Consider the following 24676-nt stretch of genomic DNA (forward strand, 5'->3'; position numbering starts at 1 on the left):
CCCCCCCCCCAGCGTGCGGGCGGTGGCGAGGTGCTCAGATGCTTGCCGATGGCCTTAAACGCGCTGGCGGACGGCCTCATACCGTCTCTTCGCGGTGCAGACACACTTAGAGCTCGGAGAGTGCGTGCAGTTCCTCTGATCGGAGGGCGAGTGGCCTGTCCGCGTCCCAGGCCCTCCGCAGGGCTGCCTCAGAACAGCCGTGAACAAGATTAATTTCCACGAGACGTGCAACTTCTGTTTCACTGAGTTTCTTAGGAATTGTGTGGGTTTCTCTTGACACTGTTGTCATTTTGGGTTGAACTTTTATAGTAATGGTATGATTATTGTGATTTAGTGTGCAATTCCTTTATAAAACCTAATTTAATCTGACAAGCATTTTAAAAATACCTATTATGGGTTTTTTTGTGTGTGTGTGGTATCAGGAATTGAACTCATGACTTCGAGCTTGCCAGACAGGCACTATGCCTCTGAGCTATTTCCCTGGCCCCAAAAATACTTATTAAAGTCTTAGAGAAATCACTAAGGATGACTAAGATGGTCTCTTGCCCTAAAGTGCTTGGCACCTTTGCTTTTTATTTTCAAGATATGAATATTTTAAAGCCCAAGTCCATATGATAAAGAATTTTACAACGAGGCTGCCAGGAGACAGCACTCTCCTCACGCATCCTTGGACGAGACCCGTGTTTCCAAGGTGGGTTTAGGAAGATCAGGCGTGGCTGCTCTAAGGATAGTGTATTTGCTTTTCATCCTGCTGATAATGTGGTTGGTCTTGGAAAGGTCTGTGTGGAGACTGCATTTGGACTGCAGCACCCAGAACCTGTGCTGGTGACTTCCTTCTGTGCCCCGCCCCGTCGGGCTTTCTGCTGGGTCTCACTTCATCCCTGGCTGCTGCTCCCCCTGGGGCCGATGGGTTTTACAGTGGCGATGACAGAGGCCACGGTGCTTCACCCGGTTTTGTAGGTGCTGAGCACAGAAGGCCTCTCAGACACCCGTCCCTTTGGCACTCAGAACACCCTCCCAGCCAGTCAAGTGCTCTTTCCTAGTGGGGAAACTGAGGCTGAGAGTGGGGGCGGTCCTGAGCCGAGTGGCTCCTCGAGGCCCTATCTCCTTTTCTCCATGTCCCCAGCCGCCCTGCTGCCCAGAGCTGCTGTCACCCCAGGCAGCAATGTCCAGGCCGAGGGGTGCACAGCCCTCATCACCCGCGCTCGCTCCGCTCTAGGTCTCGCTTGGCAAAGAGAAACAGCCCTGGGAAGCTGGCCCCTGCTCCCGAGCTCTGCCCACAAGCAAATTCCCGAAGAACGCGTCGGCCGTGTCACAGCGGCACTGCGCCGGCCACTGGTCTCCTGATCCTCCTCCTGTGCCACGCTGGCTTCCTCTGTCCCTGGAGGCCCCTTCCCAGGACGTGAAATACTGGTCCTGGGCACAGATTCCTTTCGCCACCCAGGGATTGGTGTTTCCTCCATGCTGTCCTCCCAGAAGACCTGAGACCCCGAGCCTGGGCAGCCAGGGACAGCAGGGATGCACAGGCCGAGGCCCGCGACTTCTGACTGCCAAGGTGTAGTGGTCGATACACTGTGTCAGCTGGAGAGTTTAGAAGTTTAAGTGATGCGCAGGGGGCCAGGGTCCTCACTCTGCAAACACCCTCATCCTGTGCAAGAGGAGGGAGTGCAGATGGTGTGAGCAGCCCGAGGGCAGGTAGCCTGCTTTCGTGTAAGGGAGGCAAAGAGGCTGGCTCTCCCCCTTTTGCTCTTGTTGCTTCTGCTGTCTTCTGCCGCCTTGAACTGTTGTCCCTCTGTCACACCCCTGCCTTGGAGCCAGCTGACGATGAGCTGAAACCTCCACAAACCATGAGCTAAATAAACCTTTCCTTCTTTAACTTTGAGCATCGGGTATTTTGTCCCAGCGATGAGAGAAAAGTAACAGCGTGTGGAGACAGCCACCATGTGGGCCTCCGGGCCCCTCCGTCCATGTCCTGAGAGGGAGGGGACACTCACTTCACAGCTTCCACAGCCGCCCATGTGCTGGGGACAGAGGCAGGTGCCGAGGGCTGGAGCCCAACCTGCTCACTCTAGGCCCCCACCCTAAGGGAGCAGAGCATTTTAAAAGTAATAATCCCACCTGGACTAACCCAAAACCAACCCAGGGTCCCTGTGTGCTCCGGTCGAGGGCCGAGTCCGGCCGCACTGTGCAGGACGTGCTGAGGGCCGCTGTTAGCGGCCTCGGTTCCTTGCTTCCTGTCTTTTGCTGCAGCAAGGTTGGGGGCTGCAGCTCAGCCCTTCCCGCGCTGCACAGGGTAGCGGGACGGAGTTCGGGTTCTGGTTTCTAAAGAGGCCTAAAGAATCGCCGCAGTCCCGTGCCCGGCTGTGAGGTGACATCTGCAGCACCCGTCCCTCCCGCCCGGGTCAGGTGCATGTGGCGGGAGCGGGGTTCTGCGTCTGGATGGGCTCGGCCGGGGCGCTGCGGGGCAGCAGCTCAGCGTGGCCCCTCTCCCGAGGCCCCTGGTCTGCAGCCGTGCTTCGGGAGGCGCAAGGAGGCCGAGGAGAGCTGCCACAGCCTGACATTTAATAAACGGGGTTCTGCCGTTTGAGGACTTCCTCTCGGGCTCTTATCTGTGAGAGGAGCCCTCTCTCCTCCTGCCGTCTCCCTGGAGCAGCTCTGAGCACCCCATTCTGGGCACAGGGCTTCACACTGCCGGCGGCCCCAGCTGGATTTGTTTACGCAGGGTCATGGGGGCAGGGGCCCAGGCCGTCCACACCCCACACCATGGTGCTGCCGTCCTCGTCCCCGCTGAGGCCGGTGAGAGCCCTCCTGGGCAGCCTGCCGGGTCCCTGGGTCGTGGGCAGCTGGGGCCTGTGAGTGGAGAGAGCGGGGTCCACAGGAGACAGAGGTGGGGTGTAAACCGCTCAGGAAAGTGCCCGAAGTGCTGCCTGAGAGCCCATCAAGGACACTGCCGGTGTGGCTGCAGCCGGGGGTGCTGCCTCAGGACAGCACAGGACATGGGCCAAGGTAGAACCAGGACCTGGGGAGGAATCGCGGCCCAGAGAGAATCGTGGCCTGCCGTGCGTCACCCGCAGGGCTCCCAGCTGACCACACACCTGGGTCATGACCTTGGGCGGTGCTGACCCGAAGGACAGGGACTTGGGAGGAAGAGGCACAGCGAGGCCTCGGCCCAACCTGCCCCCAGGTCCTGTCCCTGCCCTACGTGACCCTGGTGCCCCCCTTCCCTACCCGGCGGCCCTGCTGTAAGATGGTGGCCTGAGTGACTTGCAGCCCCGTGGAAAGCTCTCTCGCCCTGTTTACAGACGGGAAGTGGGGGCTCAGGAAGGTCAGAGGCCCAGGCCTCACACGCGGTGGCAGAGCTGGAGTTTAGTCCAGCCCCTGCTTCTCAATACGTATGCCACCTGGCCAAGGGCAGCCTCTCCAAGGGGAGGGGACTGAGTCCTGGAAGTGGAGTGGTGGCAGGTGGCCCGCCCCATGGCCAGCCACACCCCTCAGACCTCTTGCTGCCAGCAGGCTCGGTAAACGGCGGTCTGTGGCTCAAGGGCCCTTGAGGCGTGTGGGACGGTCGCCGGCCCCACACCTGTGGAAAGTGGCTCTCACACCTCCCGCACTGGGAGCCAGGCGGGCAGGGAGCTGCGTCTGAAATGCTGCCAGCGTTGTCTGTATGAGATGTCCAGGGCCACGGATGCAGGGCTGTGGCCCAGGCCTGGTGTTCCCGAAGCCCCAGGCGACTCCTGCAGCACCAGGGGCCCTGCCTCTGTCCACCGCCTCCAGCTGCTGCTGCTGCCTGGCCCTGCTCGCAGGAGGCGCACCCAGACACAGGAGCAGGCAGCACCCACCACGCCCAGCCCGTGTGTCTCCACTGTTAACCCTTGCAGAGTGCGAAAGAGAAAAGTCAGATTCACTCATCAGGCATTATTTCTCTGTACTTCCTGGGAGGCATCGCTCTCACGCCCTGACTGGGCGCCTACAAAGAAGAGGGGTTTGGTGGTGAGACGGCTCTTCGAGTGTCCGGGGGAGGTGCAATGCGAGTTTAAGCATTGTTGTTACATTACACATTTTTAATTAAAAGATCTGATTGGACTCATCAGCCAGTGCAGGTAGTCAGGTTGGCAGCCAGCTCGGTGACCCACGGAAGCTGGGGGTCCTGTCCTTCCCGCTGCCGCTTGTACATTGAGTGTGGCCCCAGCCCCAGGGTGCCCCAAAAGGATGGAGGCACAGAAGATGGTTTATTTAGCACCCTCTCTTTCTCACATGTATTTTCCGTCACCCAAATGTCTTTCCTATTGCCTTAGAGCTGAGTCATCCCCACCGACAACCTTGGCCAGAGGTCCTGCCCTCGGTCCTCCTCGGGGGTGCGGGTCTGCCATTTCTTACTGACAGAAGGTACCGCTTGCCCAGACTCCCTCCTGTGAGGCTTCGTGAATTTGCTTTTGTTGTTAAAAAATATTTCCTGCACTTAAATGTGCCCACGAATTAAAAGGAAGAAAAGTCCAGAGGAAATGAGGTCAGGTGGACGGGGCTGAGCCAGTGAAGATAAGTGACAGTGCTCAGTTATCGCTGGCACAAGACGCCAGCTGGGCACCACAGGCCGGGGCGGCGAGGGGCTCGCCAGGGCGCACGCCCCGGCGTGACTCCTCCACGGCTGCCACCCGAGAACATGATGTCACTGGCACTAGGGCCCCCCCGCCGGCATGCCCTGGGGTGCAGCGTCAGCATGGCTCACACCACGTCAGAGCGTCCACAGAGGCCCATGGTGACAGCAGTGACCCCGACCGCCATGCTGCCTTGCAGACCTCCGGGCTGAGCCCCCAGGGGGTTTGGCTGCTGGGAAGAACACGTAGCGCTGGGATCCGTCCTCGCTCCTGCCAGGCCTGGCCGTGGCACAGACAGTGGCTCCCCGGCTGTGGCCCAGGAGTGCCATGCATAAGAGTTCTGGCTCCAGGACCCCACACATCCCCCCTGCTCCGATGACAGAGGCCTCTCAGCCTCCTGAGAGCCTCCATGTTTGGCCTCTCACACTGGCGTCCCCAACCCACCTTCCCACCTTGTTTGCGTGCAAACCAGAGCAGCTGCTCTGCGGGGCCACTGCTGCGCACACCGTCCGCCTCTCAACAGCTGTCTGCACAGCGTGGATTCCGGGGAGTGAGGTCCCCCGATCTGCTTCTTCACTTTGCCCAACGTCAACACAAGTTTGAAGTTTGAGTGACTGTGCTGTGTCATAGTTAGAGTTTGGGGGAATCAATGCCTTTACAACGCTGAGTTTTCCCACTGAAGAACAGGGGGCATTCCCCCATTTATTTAGCTTGTTTACAGTTTTTCCCAATAGTGTTTTATAGTTTTCCCGGGAGCGGGGGTCTCATCTTCTGTTAGCTTTCAAATTAGAAATTCAAATTTTTTTGCCAGGCGTGGTGGTACACACCTGTAATCCCAGGACTTGGGAGGCTGAGGCAGGAGCGTCGCCATGAGTTTGAGGCCAGCCTGGGCTACATAAGCAAGTCCGAGGCCAGCCTGAACTACATAGGGAGACCTTGTCTCAAAAAGAAATTCAACTTGTGGACGCTGTTGATAAATACAGATTTCTAAATTGTTGATTTGTAGAAATCCATATGTGCTGAGCTCCTCGTTAATTTTACTGCTTGTCTGGGTAACTTCTTTTGGGTTTTGCCGCGCACGTAGCCGTGTCCTGTGTGCTGCGTGCAGCTTCTGTCTCCTCCAGACCTCGCCCCTCACTCCCGGCTCCGGCGGGGTTCCCGCCCAGGCAGTGCTGACTGCGGGGAAGAGGGGCCTCGCCTTCGCTTCTCAGTCTCAAGCGGGTGCCTTCCATGTCTTAGTGAAGCGAGACCCTCTGTTGTACAGCAGTGCCTTTGTCACAGACTTAACTCTCCCCACGATTCTGGTTGCAAACTGAATTAGGTGAGAACCAGATCGCATTTCCCCTAAGGTCACCCTTGAGCCTAACCCCTGAACTTGATTCTGCTCTCGTCCAGTGCGGTTTGGGGCCAGAGCTGTGGGGAGAGTTCAGCTCGTGAGCCAAGGTGCTGCTGTGTTGTTTTCGTCAGTTCCCAGCCAATGAACAATTTTTCCTTGTAATATCAGGAGTGGATTTTCAATTTTTATCGAGCGCATTTTCCTGTCTATTCAGATGATAATTTTCTTCTTTATTTTGCTAACACGGTGAGTCACATTGGTTTGATCCTTAAATGTTAAATTGATTTAGTATTTTCTTTTGCATGTATTGCTAGGTGGCTTGCTAAAATCTTATTTTTAAGCTTCACATTATGTTGATGAAATGGACTGGCCAACCTTTCCCTTCCGGGAGCTTCCTGCACGCTGTGTAACCGGGGTCAGGCTGTGCAGACAGGCCGGCTCCTGGAGTCCTTGCGGAGGGCTCTGAGTGGATCTGCACTAGAGGAATTCACGGGGAAGCCAGGCGGGACGGGGTGGCTGGGGTTCTCTTTGCCGGGGATTTCAGTATTGAATTCAATTTCTTTAACGCTTTATAAGAGTATAACTACTTTTTGTTTCTTCTTGTGTCCGTTTTGGTAACTTGTGCAGTTTTTGTTTTAGGGATCTGACTCCCAAGTTTTCTAATTTGGGAACATCCTCTTATTTTTTTAAGTAAAGGATCTATGCGAGTTTTATATTTTCACTCTTACACAGTTGTGGATGCTGTCCCTTTTAAGTTTTTCCAATCAGTTTTGCCTGTGCTTTATCCATTTTACTAATTTCAAAGAACCAACTTTAGCATTTTTTGATTCTCTCTTGTCTGTATTTCTTTTCCGTTTCATTAATCCTCACTGCTGTTTACTTCCTTGTACCTTCTTTGGGTTTAATTATCTATCCTTTTTGTGCCTTTTTAGAAGAATTCTTAATTAGAATATTAACGATAAGTCCAAATTTGAATGCACCTAAATTTATAAAACAAAATTAGTGTAACTTTAATCCACAGTCACAGTTAACAAGGGGGAAAAAAAGAAAACCAACCAGGCTATGAAAAACTTAATGTGTGTAGCAAACTTGACTTAATCAACTGCAAAGTATGCATTCATGATTTTTAGGTATTTCTCTTTTCCTGCTTGTGTCCTTAGGTTTAGAGAGAAATTTATAGCTACAGTTTTCTCTGCATACATTCCAGTATATACCATTTTTATTTTGTATTTGTATTGTCTCTTTTTGGACCCATGGATTATTTATGAATATATTACTTGGTTTCCATACATACAATTTTCTAACTCTTCGTTTCTGTGTGAACTACACAGTGTCCAGAAAGCATGACCCATACTCCCAAGGGTTGGCAGTAAATTCTCCGCCTATGCCTAGAAGGATGTAGGAGTCTCTGTCCTATACAGAGGATGCTGAGAACCCACCAAGAATTACTACCCAAGTGTTCAGTAACAAAACACAAAGATGCGAATTGTCCTTGCCAACCACAAATTAAAAAATCACCCATCTCTAGGTCAGACAAGAGAAGGACCCTAAGTCTCGGAAGCTTAGTTAGTACCTTTGCTTTGACAGCTGTCTCTGACATGGTGTTTTCTCACTGGTTTACGCTGGGATGTAGCAATAATTCCATGTTAAAGTGCAGCCAAGATGCACGGTGTAGATGCTTCGATGCTGCCTCAGGCTTCCTGACAATCAGTGCCCTTAAGGACAAAAGAGAAGGGTGCCCCACCATGCCTGGGGGGAGCCGCCCTCCGTGGGCCCGCATCCCCACGGGGCACCCAGCCGCTCCCACTTTCCGAGCAGCACCCGCTCTCCTCCGCTCTGCCTGTGTTGGCAGCTGGGGTGGCTCTGCTCAGCGTGTGTGGCCTGCTTGGTGCACGGTGGTCAGTGCGCTGTCCTCTGGGCTCTGTGGGGACGGTGGCCGTTCCTCACAGAGAGGAAGCGACAGCACAGGCTGCGAGGAGTGAGCCTGGGGGAGGTCAGCAGGTGCCGAGTGCAGAAAGGACCCCGTGCTGAAGTTCAGGGTCCCCAGACCCCTGTTCTGACCCAGCTTCAAGTCTTAAGTCCCCAAGTTCCAGCAGCTCAGCGGAAGGACTCACACAGCTCATCAAAGCCTTCTTGCTCTTGGCTAAGGTTTCTTTCAGTGCAAAGACAGCTGAACCAGCCACGGGAGTCGAGTGGCCCCAGGCAGGGTCCCTGTGTCCCCAGCGGGTGGTGGAGCTGTGGACAGAGAGTCTCTCTATACCTCTGTGGGCGACGACAAACGTGGAACGTTAGTGACCCAGGAAACTCACTCAAGAGTCATGAGGTCCACAGCATGGCTGGCCTCGGGCTCCAGTCCCCCAAAAGCTGAGCTGATGCCGCGTGGCCCAGGGTCCACAGCCTTAACCACGTTGTGGGTGCCAACTGTGCAGGACGTCCCAGTGCCACCAGGGACAGAGGTGCTAGGCCCAGGCAACGTCCTGGGGCCTTGTGGAGTGGGGTTGACGGACTCACTTCTCTCTGGATGGGGCCAGGGCCAATGCCTCACTGCACGCGTGTCAGACTTGGGGAATCCAGGCCAGGTCATGCCATACACGTCACAGCGATGCAGAGCCTACCGCCCTGCTGTGACCCACGGCCCCTGAGTCTGGTTTCCCTCCCGCCCTGGGTGTCCGTGCTCCAAACACAGCCCTCCCTGTGTGTGCGCTGTGCTGATGCCATCCTCTTTCCTGAGCTTGTGTGACTGCTCCAGGATGCGAAAGTAACCGAATCCTTGTCACTCAGATCTCAGCTGAATAAACATCATTTCCCCGGAGGCCCCTTTCCTGTCGGCCCAAACTAAATGAGTCCCCGATCAGTGCCAGTCCTGTCTCCTGCTGTGTGTTCACAGGGTACTGAGCGTCATGTTCCAGCTCATTTCCTGCTGGCCGTTTCCCTCCCTGTGTGCAGGCACCGTGCGTGACGCTGTGCATGACGTTCTTGGCTTCTCTGTCCCCTAGGACCTCCTGCCCTGCTTAGGTGCTTGGTAGCTCACTCAAGGGTCAAGGAGGGGATGGACGAATTAACAGGGGTCCAGGATGCTGGCTTGAACAACTCGAAGAGTTCTTTACAGCATGGCCTCAGGGCCTTTGCCTCGCTAATGTGGATTGCAAATCTCCACTGGGCACCTGGGGTCTGTTCGCGCTCCCCAGGGACAGCTTGGGGGTGCACTGGTGTGGAAGGAGCATTTTTAAGAAATCAAATTTATTTTCACATGTAACTGAGATGTTAAAAGTAAATCTGATGTGTGGCCCGAGGTCTTGGAAATGTCCTTTACTCTGTCCCTTAGGATCGTGCTCTCGCATCAGCAGTAGGGAAGTTAATTTGTACACAGGTACAAATGTCCAGTTCAGCCCAAGGACCTCTCACTCCCTCTTCGTGGATTCACTATACTGAACCCCATTGTTCCCAGGAGCGGGATGTCCGGAAATGGGGTGGGGGCAGGAAAGACAACTCCCTTAACCTGGAGCAGCTCCCACAGCAGAGTTCTAATGAATTCACTGATTTTCAGTACTGGGGATTAAACCCAGGGCCTGTGGCACCAAGCTGTGTCCCCAGCCTTCGTTTTTATTTTTTTATTCTTGATGTCTTGCTAAGTCTCCAAGGCACCCAGGCTGCTCTTGAACTTTCCATCCTCCTGCTTTAGCCTCTCAGAGTAGGAGGATTACTGGCTTGCCCCACCTCACCCAGGTCTAAGTTGTAATTGTACGCCTAGGCAGGCATACACTTGGGGTGTTAAAGGGTTCCCACTCCCACTGTCTTTGACTGCCATGGGTCTGTCCGGATGTGGCCTGGTTGTAAATCAAGGAGCACCTGTATTTCTGTTTGAAACTCTGGCATTGATGAAGATCACACATTTACTTCCACTACTAAAGGCTCTGGATTCTTTCATTCCACAGAAACATGGTCCACAGTGGTGTAGGGTCACAGACCACCCGCCGGGACACATGCCTCTACCGGGCACCTCTTCTTCCAGCCTTCCCCTCCACCCGTGGGGGGTTGGTGCCAGACATTGTGCGTAGAAAACCTGGAGCGGCTATGGATGAGCTTCTGCCCTGTCCAGGTTCAGGTCTTTTTTCAGAGCTGGTCTTTGTTGGCTTTGTTCTCACCAGGATCAGCCCTCTTGCTTCTCCACCTTGCTCGCTGGGGCACGCAGTCCTGCAGTGAAAGGTGGCCCTGTCCCCCTCCCATGGCCACTCCTCTGTGGGCAACCGTGTGACAGCCTGGGATTCCCTTCCAACCTTGGTCGTCCGCTCTGCAGTAGGCCCGGGCTGCCTGGGAAGCCGGAGTTCCCCCCGAAGCCTGGTGCACTCTGTGAACCACCTGGTGGCTGGCTGGAGTCCCTGTGCTCCCGGCCACCAGCGTGCACGAGTCTGTGACATCTCAGCACCTTTACAACCGGCCGCCTCCTGAGTACGCCAGCTAACTAATTCTGGAGCAGATTATACGTCCATCCTGAAAATGATTGCTTAGACATATAAATTACTGCCGCGGGGTCTATTTACAGCCACGACTGTACAGACAGACGCCTGGATAAATGTGCTTTTCTTTGCTGTGAATAATCTCCGCATGGTGCCGTTGGAAAGACATGATTCACTCTTTGCATTAGGAGGATGTTGGTGGTGGAGAGGGAGGTGGTGTGCGCACAGCTGTCCATTGGGCTGCAACTCCACGGGACTGTCGTGGGGTCAGCATAGGGGACCCAGCCCCTCCTGCAGGAGCACTGTCAGCTCCTGAAATGCACTGTGAGAGATAAAACTGAAACCAAACACAGCGCCCAGCCGGGACTACCCAGTGAGCCCCTGGGCTTGGGGAGGCGGACGCCAGGTTCTCAGCGCCAAGCGACGCGGCCATGCCAGCTCTGGAGGCCGAGGTCAGGCCACACCCTCCCCGCTCCTCATGGCCAGCGTGCTCGCAGGTGTGCAGAGGGGAGGGGCGCAGAGCAAGTGGGTGGCATGGGCCCTGCTCGCCAGCTAATGAGTGACAGAGGCTGGGTGACGGTGCCCAGCTGAACACAGCCTTCTGGTGCCCACAGTGGGCAGTGGGCTGGCACCACCCCTTCCTCCCATTGTGGGAGCCCCCCGCCCAGCCTCCCCCTCCCCCTTCCTCTCCCCCTCCCCCTGCACTGGCCTCTGTCTCCTGGGTCCATCTGTCAGACTGCCCATCCTCCTGTGACTCCCGCCCACCCCTGCAGCTTCTGGGATCCTGATGGAAGGAGCCACACTTCCCGGTGCCCTCTGGGCCACCACTGCTCTTTCCTGTCGCCCCAGCAGGTTCCAGGGCCAGAGCTGTGGGTAATCTCTGCATGGTGTCATTGGAAAGATATGATTCACACTCCCGGGGCTGCTGGAGCGCAAGGCTCCCATCAGCACTGTTCCACTGTACCTCGGGTCTGGCAGGCCCGGGAGTGGTCGAGAAGCCAGCAGTCTCTGGAGCAGGGCGTGCTTTCTCGAGAAGTTTCTGCGACTGACCAGTTGTTGTACTTGGATTTTTCTTTGTTTAGAAAGAGAGGAACCCATGACTTGAGAGCATACCCATGCGTCGTCGCCCTCACCAGCAGACACGCGTGCATGGAGGCCAGGCAGCACTGGCAGAGCGGGCTGTAGCCCAGTGCAGAGCACGTGCCTCACGTGTTCGAGGCCTTGGGTTCCATTTCCAGCACTACAAATAAAAGGAAAAAATGCACAGAATCGGAAACATTAACTCTAGATGCGCCCGTAAGAGAGGGGGAGAGACACATGTGAGCCGGGCGGCTTCAGCTCAGGGGCTGAGCTGGGCAGTGTTTGGGGCGGGCGCAGCAGTGTGGTTTGGGCAGCGGGCGGAAGTGGACAGCACCGCCTGCTGGTCTCCCGCTCTCCTCAGGCCTCGCTGTGCAGGCTCCAGGCCTCCTCCCTCCTTCATGGAGAAGTGCAGCTGCCCCTGCTGGGCCTTGGCGGGGCTGGCAGGCTGGGCGGGGCCGCTCTTCCGTCTTTCTGACACGGCTGCAGTGTACAGGCACAGTGTGTGGCCAGCTCGGACAGACACCCAGGCCGTGGGCACACTGCTTTCTCACTGGGCTTAGGCAGCACACAGAGGGGGTGGGATTGGCGCGCCCCATGTCCTGTCCCCAGATGCAGCCGCGGAAGGCACCACCAGTGCAGGCGGCCCCAGCTCTCGTCTGTGTCGTTTCCTAAGATCATGTGTGCAGTGTAGAGTCGCAGCTGCCGAGCCCCTCCTTACCCCGTGGAGTGGTTCACAGGTGCCGGGCTGCCCTGGAGGCTGAGACCGGGTCCGAAGGAGTTTTCCTGTGAAGCAGTTGATGACTTTAGAGTCCAAGAGTAATGCAGACCTTTCCCAAAATTGCAGGTTGCCGCATCCCTCAGATTGAAGATGCTGAGATCCACAACAAGACATACAGACATGGAGACAAACTGACCATCGCCTGTCACGAGGGATTCAAGATCCGCTACCCCGACCTGGACAGCGGGACTTCGCTGTGTCTCGAGGACGGCACGTGGGACAACCTGCCGCTCTGTCGAGGTACCACGGGCTGCGGGGTAGGCGGTGTGCGCGTGGCTGCGTCGGGGACAGAGCTGCCAGGGGCTGCAGAGCTGCCACTGCACGGCCCCAAGCTTTCTGTCACGGCCAGTTCTGCACACCGGGGTCTGAAGTGACCTGGGGAAGACCTCACCCCGGCGCTCTGGCTGCCCCTCCACCCTAGGAAGTCAGAAGTCCTTAATGAATCAGGAGGGTCAAGACCGGTGGAGAACGTGACCGCCAGGTGTTGTGTTTCCTGGGAAGCACAGGGTGTTTACAACATTGGTAGCGAGAGCATTTACTTACTTCAGCAGTGGTGCGATTATAGTTAAAGCCCATGATAGAGGCTATTTTTCCATTAATAGTGTTGTCCTTTTTTATAACGCATGAAGAGCAGAAAAATAATCACATTCAGACTCATCCAAACCACAAGTGAATATCCCTCATCCGCGTGTTTGGACGGTGGAGGGCTCTGAAATCGCCCTCGTGTCCACACTGATTCCAGTTTCATTCTCTGATGCGTGACGTGGCCCGCAGGAGCAGCGAGCCAGTGCACTCCGTAACCTGGGCGAGGGAGGGTGAGCTTGTTTGGTGCCAGGCACCCGGGTTACCTTTGTGCTCAGGAATCACGGCTGCCAGGCTCCGATGCTGCAGTGTGCTCCGTCACTGGAAATAAATTGTTTCCATGCGCGGGAGCTGGAGAGGCCTGGCCCTGGGGCGATGAGGCTGCAGCGCTGGACAGAGTGGAGGGCACCATCCTGCGTGCAGTGCTGCAAGGGGCCACGCTGGGTGCCCCAGGTCTGTGCCACTGCTCGCCTTCCCGTCTCCCGGAGCCTTTGCTTCCTCCCGTCCTCTTCCCTCTGCGTCACTTAACACAGCGCGCTTCCGGGGAGCCCCTCTCCCTGGTGGTCTGCGTGTGCCCCTGGTGGCTGCCCTCTTCGGGCTCCTTGCGTTGATAGTGCACACTCCCGTTGCGTGGCTGGCTGCTCCATGCCCAGCCCTTGTCCAAATGCGGTCCAGGTGTGGCTGTGCTGGGTCTGGAGTTCTCTGCATTTCTGTGATGGGCCCCAGGGCCCAGCCGGCTGGTGAGTACACACGGGGTGGGCACTCTGCACTGACCCACCCCTGGCTCCTGGCTGGCCGCTCCTGAGACCCCCAGTCCTCTTGCACCTCAGTGCACATCGTGGAATGCAGTCCACACCGGGCAGGGTGCTGGGAATGAGGAACTGGAGTCGCTGTGAGCAGCTGGACACCTCTCCATGTGCCTTGGGGAACATCGTTATCTCTTAGAGCGGTGTTTTGTTCTTTGACTTATATTTGCACCTATAGGTCGAGGGGCGAACATCTAAAGGGCTTCTTTCTGTTATCCAGAGGCAAATGGGAACCACTGAGCCAGCACGTAGAGTGTCTTCCTGTCTCATTTAGGGCAGGCGGTGTCCACACTGACCACTGACTAGGGCGAACAGCAGGGATCATAGGCCTTGCTGTGCCCCTGGGGTGGGGCGAGGCTGCTCAGTGGGAGCAGTGTCTACTGCCTCTGCTCACTCGGGTGGGAGGGAGACTGTGTGTGGGAGGCCCGCTCCTCATGTGTGCAGCTCAGACCTGCAGCTCCTGCCAGGAGGCAGGGCGGGTACACAGCTTGTGCCAGCCCATGAGTGCTGTGCCTAAGGGTTCTGGTGCCTCTGCTCGGTCACATTTTTCTCAGTTGCCAATTCTGCTTTTCCCTGATTCCCAGCTCTCCCCTGGGCCCGCACACATGCCCCAGCTGCACTGCGAGCCACGTGGTATCCGGCTCACGCAGAGCATTCTGAGGTGCAGGCTGTCTGGTGGGGGGCCTGGTGCTGCTGAGCAGGGGCCGTGAGCAGAGCAAGCACCCGGGCCCTGCATGCCCCCTCACTCACAGTGTCTTATCCTGGGGTGTCCGTGGGCAGTTTGGTCCCCAAAACATGCAGGGTAATGACCAGAGTTGGCTTGAGGAAAGGTAGGTTGTCTGCCACTGTGTGCGTGTGTGACTTGCGGTCTGTGGAGTTGGGAAGCAAGAGCAGGTTGTCTCTCTCTCTCCCTCTCTGTCTCTCTGTCTCACTCTCTCTCCTTTGTTTCCTGTGATACTGAGGATGGACCCAGCACTTTTGCACTGAGCTACATCCCCAGTCCTTTTTAATTTTTATTTTGAGACAGGGTCTCACTAAGTCCGTTGTCCAAGCTGGGCTTGAACTTGTGACCATCTCAGCTCAGCTTCTTGAGCCCGGGATAACAGCTGTGCACTGCCTTGCCCGGCTGAAAGCAAGTGGTTTTGGCACACTTGTTTGTTTCATAGGCAGTCAGTCCCCCCCAGCAAGAGCTGCAGCTCCACAGGGTCCTGGCCCCTACAGTGAAATGACCCGAAGTCCGTGAGACCCCCTCGGACACCACACACTGCAGGTCCAAGCCTCGGGGATTGTACTGGGCTGCCCAGGCTTGAGGTTTGAGGGGGACAGTGCTTATGGAGGAAGAGCGTGGCCCAGCTCCCCACCGACAGCACAGGCAAGTCCGTGCCTGCTTCTCCCTCCAAGGGCCGCCCCCAAGGCCACAGAGTGTGGTCCTCGGGCTCCACAGGGTCCCTAGGTGCACCCAGGAAGCCCGCAGCCCGTCCATGCCCGAGACCCACTACACTGCAGGATTCCTCACTGATGTCTAGCCAACCCCGGCTGATTCCCTGACGTCAGACGGCGCTGGCTCAGCACGCTGCCAGCCCATGACTGGGCAGCAGGCCCTCTTGCGGCCGACACTGCCGTGGCAATGCTGGGTCCTCTTTCTCATGGGCCCTCAGAGGCTCTCAGTCCTAGCACGGCCAGGACAACTTGGGGCTTAAGGGACAGTGATCCCCAGACTCCCCCAGGCCCCGGGCACGGTGTGAACTGAAAGTCACTCCGTGCATCACCTGGCTGGGGTGTACCCATCTGCATCACCCACTCCCCGCCGCTGCGTCTGACCCCTTGGTGCCTTTGCCTTAAATAGAATCGTCAGTGGAATGTGGCGTCTGCGCATCGGGGACTGCGGTGCCGGCCCCCGGGGCGGTGCTGTCTGCAGTGGGGCAGCTGCTGAGTGAGCGCGTCCTGTGACCTTCGGACGGACACAGACGAGAGTGAAACCTTTCTCTCCCTCTCCACCTTCCCAGGCTGCCTGAGGCCTCTGGCCTCCTCCAATGGCTACGTGAACATCTCCGAGTCTCAGAGCTCCTTCCCCGTGGGGACTGTGATCGCCTACCGCTGCTTCCCGGGGTTCAAGCTCGAGGGGGCTGAGTATCTCGAGTGCTTGCACAACCTGATCTGGTCATCCAGCCCACCCCGGTGCCTTGCTCTGGAAGGTAACTGCTCCACCACCCCAGGTCATGCTGAGGGTCTTCACGGCCCTGTTCCCGTGCCTTCCCTGAGCCCGTTCCTCTCCCCTGCGGGGCGGAGCCTCCCCCACGCCCACCACCTGAGGTAAAGCTGTGTCCCCCATCCTTACGCTTTAAGGAGAGGAGCAGGTAAAAGAAAATGTCTCAGCATCAGAGATTAAACGTGCCGTGTTGCGAAGTTAAATGAAATGTCCTCAGAAAGTAATTTCCTGTACACCGAGTGAAATCAGACTGCGTCACGGCCTCGTTAATCTCGCCCTCGTCGTACTGTGCCAATGTTTCCTCCATGTTTCTGCAGTTCAGGGCGTGTGGAGAGCCCTTCCCAGGACTCATCACAGCCCAGGAAGTTTGTATTTATAATCCCATGAAAAGTCACTGGAATTCTAGCCAGTTAATTCCAGTCTACCTCTTCCGGTGCAACCCGTGATGAGAACAAAGGCACCTAGGCATATTTGTAGCTACGGGGAGCCAAGGGGTCCTAAGTCCAGCCATGATGATGGCTACCAGGAACAAGAGCCTCGACCCAAGGCCGAACCCAGACTTTATTCATTCAGGAAGAAGGGAGTGGCTGGAGGGTGAGTGACTGTGAGAACCATGGGAAGTAGGTGAGTGCCCTGAGCTGGGCTAGGGAGGAGGCCTGAAACCACCTCTGCAAATGCAGGAAGGAAGCAAACCTCGGTGCACGTGCAGGGTGTGTGGGGCCCCTCCGTGCAGGCTGCCAGGTGGGCACGGGCTGGGCCCCTGCAGGGACCTGGGAGGTGCTCATTTCTAGAGGAAAGGACGGGGTTGCGGCTTAGGAGGCTCCGGGAAAAGAGCAGGGGAGAGGTGGGGCGGAGCAAGAGACCCGGAAGCTGGTCACCAGCGTCCCCACCACCCCAGCCGTCACCGGTCCCGTCCCCTGGGCTGGCACCAAGGGTGGAGGAGTTCGGTGAAGTACAGGGCAACCGGATAAACCTGAATTTCAGGTATATAACAAGTAATTTTTGGGTAAGCGCGTGCCTTAAATATTGAATGGACCTCACTCATGGTGGCTTGTGTGTTACATGTCACATATACGGCACCTAGATACACTTTGTCTTTGTGAAGTCAGATGCTCCTGAGCATCTTGTGTTCTGTGGCCTGGGTCTGGCTGGCCCGTCACCCTACTTCTGTGGGTACAGCCTCTCTGCCATCTGGGTGCAGCTGGAGGGAGGAGGACGTGGCCGAGGAAAGGGGCCTCCTAGCTCCAGTCCTCCCTGCCCGGGGACAGACCAAGGGCAGCGTCAGGCACCGTTGCCCTTTGCTTTGATATGGGCAGTCTTGAGCCTTTCCAAAGTTGGTTTAAATGTGCCTTGCGCAGTCAGGTTCTGTGAAATTTGTGGCTGGACGCCTAAGTCTTAGGGACTCTTAGGTCTTAGATCGGATTCTCCAAAACAGAAGACTCATCCGTTCCTTTGAGACAGACGTGTGCTCCCTGGGAGGAGGGAACCCTGGCTGTCCCTGGCCCGTGTCCCAGGCATGAGCATGAGCTGGCGAATCCCCGAGTGGGTCACACAGAGTCAGCACTGGGTGGAGGCACAACCTGGGGTCCGGACATGCGCGCGGGATGGGGCACTGTCCCCTCACCACGCGCTTCTCGGCACTGAGGATTCTGGAGCTGGCACTGTGTGTACTGCAGTCACCTTGCCTGTGACCCTGGCCAGGTATTTTATTAGCAGGAGATGCAAAATAGCAAGCCATCCTGTTAATTTATTGTTCCCAAGCAACAGTAAACTGTCCTGATGCGGTTTCCGTGCTCCCTTCTCAAGAGACAGCAGAGTGATGGGGAGAATAGCGCTCGCCTGCCGCGCCGTGCCTGGCCGCAGCCCTGTGGAATTTCTCCTCTTCTCTTTCTGTGCGTCCTGAGTAATCACCACAGTGGCGGCATCTCTCCTCGGTCACATGTGCCCCTGTGCTCAGAACTGATTGTGCCGTAGCCTCAAAAAGTTGCATTTTCCCCCTCCTTCTTCTTTGTTGCGTTTCCTACATTGATTCAGGAAGCACTGAGCCTTTTGTTCTAATAAACCAAGAGACCTTGCTCCTGTCTTCTCAGTGCACTCAGCACCGAGGCTCTCTCTCTCTTGAGGTTTGTGACTTGTGACCTGACCACCCTCCCGAGCCCCCGAGTCTGCTGGGAGGCTGCGTGGTTTGGGTGGGGGTGGGGACTCGCCCCTCCCTGGGTTCTTGCCTCTGGACAGTACGTGTTCCTGCTTTGCCCTGCACTCCCTGCTTCCTCCTGAAAACTCCGCACCTGCGAGCCGCTTTACCTGTGATGTTTAGATGAGGAGCCACTTTGCGCTGGGCTGGCAGTGAAGGGGGAAGCGTTCGCTTTTGTCCTCAGACTCTGGGTTGCCCTCTCCTCCCTGCTCTGGGTGAGATTTATTTCCTCCGTTCCTCTGCAGGAAGGTGGATGACTTGTATTTCATGGCAATAAAATCTCTGCAATCAGGAGCAACGCGGAAGGCCGTAAATCTTCTGTCACCTCGGGCGGCAGCGGGAGTGGTGAACCCAGCGGTGCCCGGCTTGTCCTTCCTGCCCTGCGTCTTCTCCCAGACTTACAGAGCGTCCCTTTCCCAGGCCCCGCCTCCTCCTTCCCAAACCTGCCCCGATGCCTGTGCCACGCCGTCTTCTCTGTTTGTAGCGGGATCTCCTGTTGGTTTTGGTGTGGATTTTGCAAACGATCATGCGAGACTGAGCTGTGCCCGGCGTCCTTGAAGGCCGCCGTGTTTGCAGGAGGTGCTTCTGGGGACTTTGCCGCGCCTGGGCCGGTTCTCACGGAGATGGGAACCCGGTGCATTTCCCGCCATGGGATCTAATAGGTCCTGGCATTGAGATGAAAAAATGGTTGGATTTTTTAAAAAGTGCAGCCAATTATATGGAAATTCAGATTTTAAAGCCAGTCGTCATCTCGAGCTGTCGCGTGGGAGAAGGGTGCCTACACTGGCCTGTTTTCACTCCAGACATGCCTTGCTCTGACAGAGGTGTTGGACGAGAGGAGTCACTGTGGGCAGTGTGGCTGGGGAGGCACGAGGGGAGCCCCTCTGCTTGGCACTTGTGGGGTCGGTGTGGCCCTTGGCAGTGTGTGGAGACGCAGCACCAGCCTGGTTTCTGCTGGTGTCTGCTCCAGGGCAGTCGCCATCCTGGCCTGGCCCCGAGTTCCAGCAAGGCTTTGACCCTGCCTGCCACGGCTGCAGGCCTCACAGGCTTCCCCCGATGGAGGGTCACTCCCCTCCACATAGGCCAGACGTTCTGGCAGGAGCCAGGGTCCCTCCTGCTCCCCAGGGGCCCGCCCAGGGCAGACAGAGCATACACCACAGCCAAACAGTAGAGATGCGTCCCCAGGGCCCTGTCTGAGGCCCCAGGGCCAGGCTCCCTGGGAGGATCCCCCCTCCTCTCGCGTCACCCGGGTGCTGCAGGCCAGTGGTCACTGTGTTCCTGCTCCTCACAGCGAGCCTGTCCCGTCCCCACACGCTGCTTCCTCTGTGACCCTGTAGGATGCCCTGGTCCCTCATGGTGGCGCAGGTCCACCTGCAGTGAGCACAGGCGCGATCACAGCCTGGTACCGGGGCTGGCACTGCCGCCTGAGAATGCGGGGGACGTGGCTCAACACCAGCTCGTGCTCCACTGCCCATCTCAGAGCCCCGGGCCCCGGCCCTGCCCCTCGCTCCCCTGCAGCCTCAGCCCCACACCTCGCCCCCCCGGCCCCTGTGCCCCCGGCACCCCCAGTGACACCAGGCGGCGCCTGCTGCGTGAGCTGTGACCGCTGCCACGTTCACCTCGCTGCTCGCCGGGGCTCAGCGGAGGAGCTGGCTCTTCCCAAGCGCGTGCTTGCCTCTGTGCTGGCTGTGGTCTCCTCCTTAGAAAGGCCCACGAGGGCAGGGGCAGGGGCCCTTTGTACAGATGGTGGGAACCACAGCTCAGAAGGTGGAATGAAAATAAAGCACAAAGCAAGTGGGGCGCCCATGGGCCCCCCAGTCACACGGCCCCTTGGGCTGTGCCGGGAGCTGGGCGAGGGGAAGGAAGTACACCGTGCCCTGGGAGTCCTGAGGCTGCTGCTGCGCCCTCGCTAAACACCGATTCTTCCGCGTCTCTCGGAGGCTCTCGCTCGCGCCCTCCTGTGCTGCTCTGCCCGCTGGCTGCCCTCTCCTCCTGTTCTCACGGTCGGGCTCAGGGCAGCGCTGCCCTGGTTTGTCCCGCGCTGTCACAGAGCAGCGTATTGGTGCAGACGGTGGAGACACCTGAGGGAATCTTCCCTTCACACCAGACGAGCACCTTTGCTACCAGAGAATGTGGCTACTTTCTGTGCATTCGTCTAGAACCATCCCCAAGCACGAGTGTACACAGGCACATGCATTCTCACACACACACACACACACACACACACACACACACAGCAGGGAGCAAAGCATGGCCATTTATTCTCACAATTGGTGACTGACCTCATCCACTAGGACTTGTGATTAGACAAGAGAGAGGGGAAAATGCTGCACGGGAGGGAAGCTTGGGGCTCCGGAAGCCCCACTCAGTGTGTGCGCCACCTTGGTCCAGCTTGCGGAGGGGACCTCGGGAGCCGCAGGCTGGTGCCAGGGTCTGTCGCTACAGAGGCCAAAAGGCCACCTCCTGTGCTCCCCAGCCTGGGGGTCTCCGCTTGGGACACCCCTTTTCATATCATGCCCTTGATTTTTCTCTCTTGAAGAAGTGACAGTCCCCTGATTGCTACCAGGGTTCAGCTGCGGGGCTGTACGCTGACCAGGTCCACCAACTTTGGTGCACCTGGAGCCCACGGTGCCCTCAGAGGTCCCCGCGGCAACAGTTCTGGCTGGGCGTGGCCCCGCTGCGCTCCGCTCTCTAGGGTGAGAGGAGCCTCACTGGAACACAGGGCACGTGACCACATGTGGCCCCCCTGCGCCGACCTCTCCCTGCGGCCAGGGATGTGGCTCATCCTGCGTGCCTGAGCCCATCAGGGAGCCTTGTTTCTATTTTTTAGCACGTTGTCGGCAGCTGCGTTCTGTGTTTCTTCAGGGATACCGACTGTCGTGTCTGGGATCAGGCCCCTCCCTGGGCACTGTCGGCAGCGCTGATCCACACTCGGCGGTCACTGTGTCCCTGAGCAGGCAGAGCCTAACCGGCCGCAGGTCGTTTGCCTTCCCCAGGGGGTGCATTGACTGGCTTGAGGCTGCCCAGCAGCAGTGGGGAGTGCAGTGTGCTGTGTAACGCACATCCGATCCCGAGCTGAGAGCAGAGTCTCAGATGTGGCTGTGGAAACAGCTGCCTGTGGCGAGCAGGGCGCCGGGCAGAGTCCTTGCCCAGACCAGGACCTGCTGGGCAGGGCGCAGTGGCTGCTGCAGGTGGAGGCTGAGGGGCTGTGTCCCAGTCACAGTGTGCATCCCTGGGCCCTGGGCCCTGGGCCATGCGAGGGGGCACAGTGGGCTGCCCTGAGACGATGCCCGGACACTCAGGGAGCAGCACGCTGGCCTCTGCTGCCTCCCAGTGCTGTGCAGGTGGCCAGGGTCGAGGTGCTGATGCCAGGACCCATGACCTCCGGTGGTACGTGGAAGCACCCTTGAGCCAGAGGCCCGTGGCTGCGCAGGACTGAGTGCGGCCGCGGCCTGTGCGATCCCAGAGCTGACATCCGTGGACTGCGGCTCAGGCAGCACGGGCCTGGGGGCACAGCCAACACCTGGACCAGACACCGCCAGCGTCACCTGCGCAGCGGCACCCAGGGCTGGGAGCCACCCCTCGGGGGAGGAGCTGCTGTTCCCCCTCTGACAGGCAGAGCTTCTCCAGCTCCTGGGGCGAGAGCCAGTGGCCCGAGTCCCTGCCTCTCCGGGTGTGGCAGACCCACCAGCGCAGGCGGCCAGTGCCGCTGTGATCAGCACAGTGGACGTGTGGTGGGCAGGTGGCCGTCCCCTACGTGGCCCAGGACGTCTGTGTACAGCTGTCAGGAGGCCCCAGACTGCAGAACGGCTCCAAGGAGCCATGTGCAGTGATGTGGCCAGCGGGCCCGCCAGGCTTTGCTGTCTTGAAGCCCCGCAGGGCCCCTGGAAGTTGCCGTCTGTCCAACCCGCGTTCTTGTGACTCCGGTAACGTGTACATATTCACAAGGCACACACTCCTTTGAAGGCTTGCTGTCCTCTCTTGCAAGTAGTGAAATAGATCATAGTCAAGGCCATGGCCAGTGACACCTCACCCCAGCTGCAAGCCTCCCCTGCCCCCTGCTGAGCGACGGCCTCCACTTCTGCCGGGGCAGTTGAGTGTCTTAGTGAGACCCTGAATCAAAATAGTTTTTAAAAGAAATTTTTCTAAGTGGGGACTGGGCGTGCAGCTCAGCGCAGAGGCTGTAAGTTCAGCCCTTAGTGCTGGATAGAAGAGGAAACCAGGGGCCTTCAGAGGCCAGGCACTTGCCTGCCCTGCCCCACCTGGGACCCGCTGATCCCATCCAGCTGCAGTCCAGCCTGCGTGACAGCACCTCCCGCAGCCTTGTCAGGGGCCTCCTGGAGCCCGCCACATCCCTCCCAGAGACGGGACGGCCCTGAGCCCGATCTGCCCCGCCTGCCCCCATCACCCCGTGGCCTCCCCTCCTTCCCCAAAGGTGCCTTCCCTGGGAGGCCCTGCTTCCGCGTGGCCCGGTGCATGGTCTCTCGCCCATCTTCCCCAGGACAGACCCCACACCCGTGCCACCCTCCCTGCTGTCACCTGCCCTCCCCGCTGCCCCAGTGCCTGGGCGCGCCCCCCCAGGCCGGATGCCCAGCCTCTGCTCAGGCTGTCCCGGAACTTCTCGCAGCTCTGCAGTGCGCCCAAGCATCCCAGTGGCGGCTGAGATGTCACGCAGGCCCCTGGCCCACAGAAAGGTGCTGCCAGCCTAAGGCAGCCCTCTAGGGGGCGCCCTTCGTCCTCCTTCCCGTGGCCCCCAAGCCTTCCACCCCCAAGTCACTGCAGAAACACAACTAGAACATCGGGAGCACACCTCTCCCTACCGGGCAGCTGTTGTAGCCTCACAGGTGAGGGACCTGCCTCCCGACCTGTCCCTTTGACCCCGCCGCAGCCAGAGCACGCAGGACCTCTCACTGTGGTCCCGCATGCCTGTCTGTGATGCTGCCCCAGCTCCCACGTGGGCTGTGAACTGCCCCGTCCCTCCCCTGTCCCATCCGTCGCCTGTGGCCGCCATTCAGTTCCCTTCGTGACGGTGCCGAGCTCCCCACCTCCAGAGGTGAAGGACCAGCGGCTCGGTGGTCCCACTCCCTGCCCGCCCTGCCCTGTGGACGGCAGCAGAGCTGGCTCCAAGGCAGGTTGGGTGGACGGCTGCCCTGATCCCAGCCTCACGGGGTCTGCTCCGGGTCCCTGCAGCTCGCATACCCCGCACCCCGACACTGTTCCGCCCTTCTGCGTCCCCGCTGTGCCCCCCTTGGCAGAACACGCATGAAGCGGGGAGCATGTGTGTCTTGGCCCTGCAGTCTGTCTGCCCCTGCTCACGGAGAGCTGCCCCCGACGGCCCTGGGTCACTGCTGAAGGCTGGCCGGTGCCGCAGAGCTGGGGTGGGGCCCCCCATGAGGAAGCAGCGCCCACCCCTGTATTTCAACCAGTGCCCAGAAAGTCAACAGCGTCAGCTGAGGGAGGGAGTCTGGGGGCCTCTGCAGTGGACTCGGGACCCCAACTCCCTCTCGCCCCCACTCTCCCTGGCACAGCCCCCCCCTCCCTTCACAGCCTCCGTTGTGTGGGCACCCTGTTTCCAGCACAGGACCTGGACGTCGGCTTCTTGACCCTCAGCCTCAGGGGCCCTGGTGCTCTGGTCTCACCGCGTGGGCACCTAGCTCCTTCTGCGCTGCCCCCTGTGCTGTGGCACCAGGACCCCAGCCTGTGAGAGAGTGGGGGGCTGTGGGTTCCGCCCAGCCGCAGACACCGCTTCTAACCAGCGGAGACCAAGCTAGGGCCCAGTCTCCAGTCGTTCTCTGAAAAGTCTTTGCTAAACAAAGGATTTTTTGAAGTGAGTGAAGGCTCGTCATCAGGCTACTTGGATAAGGGGCTGCGGAGGCAGAAGGTCTGCTGCCTGCCTGCCTGCGGGGGTGGGGATGAGGGTGGTGCCACTCCCCCATCAGGAGCACAGGGCCCTGCCCCCTCCCTCCCACCTCCCTGGCCTCTGCCCAGGGCTGAGGGGGGTTGACTTCCCCAGCTCCCCTCTCTTGGGAAACATTCCGGTCAGCACCCTGGTGGAGGGGACCACAGGGGCTTCTGTGTCCCACACCCCCAAACACAGGCGGATTTGCTGATTGAACTGGGGCCTCTGAGCCATCACCCCGTCCGTGCTGTGAACAGCACCCCCAGTGGCCGGGGTCACCTGCAGACAAAAGCCAGAGGCCAGAGAGATGGGCAGGTGGGGACCTTGCTGGTGGCCCTGAGTCCCTTGGGAGGACAGAGGAAGGCCGGGTGACTGTCACCCACCTCCCCAAACATGGCACTGTCCCCTCCTGGAGAGACTGGCAGCCTGCGGGAGGAGTGGGAGGCCCCGGCCCGGGACTGCATTCCTGACCCTCAGGCGCAGGAGCTTCTGGGTAAGAGAAGGTCCTGGAGGAGGGCCGTGCCCGCCGGCCTGTCCCGTGGAGGCCATTTCCTGCTGTGCACAGAGCTGGGTCTCGGCCCCTGAGAGCTTGCCACGTCCCTCTCCGGACTTCACCACCTCATGCCGGGCCGGTCACAGGTTGTGAGGAACTGGGGTCCCAGCAGGCAGCAGAGTGCTTCCTCTCCCCAAACCACAGACTGGCCCACCCCCAGCAGAGCAGCAGAGTCGGCGCCTGACCT

General features: G+C 58.5%; 1 protein-coding gene across 4 annotated transcripts in view; it reads left to right on the forward strand.

Annotated features, from left to right (window-relative positions):
* Susd4 (sushi domain containing 4) overlaps positions 1-24676 on the forward strand; it is a gene marked incomplete at its 5' end in the record, with an annotated part of 78597 nt that overhangs the window by 42527 nt on the left and 11394 nt on the right. For 3 of the 4 annotated variants that reach the window (XM_005409236.2, XM_005409237.2, XM_005409239.2), the window contains 2 exon segments: positions 12313-12486; positions 15641-15829. In XM_005409236.2, the coding sequence (XP_005409293.1) occupies positions 12313-12486; positions 15641-15829 (363 nt within the window). 4 annotated transcript variants of the gene reach the window in all.

This window comes from Chinchilla lanigera, unplaced genomic scaffold, assembly GCF_000276665.1.
Source record: "Chinchilla lanigera isolate Chin_1 unplaced genomic scaffold, ChiLan1.0 scaffold00119, whole genome shotgun sequence".
Classification (NCBI taxonomy): domain Eukaryota; kingdom Metazoa; phylum Chordata; class Mammalia; order Rodentia; family Chinchillidae; genus Chinchilla; species Chinchilla lanigera.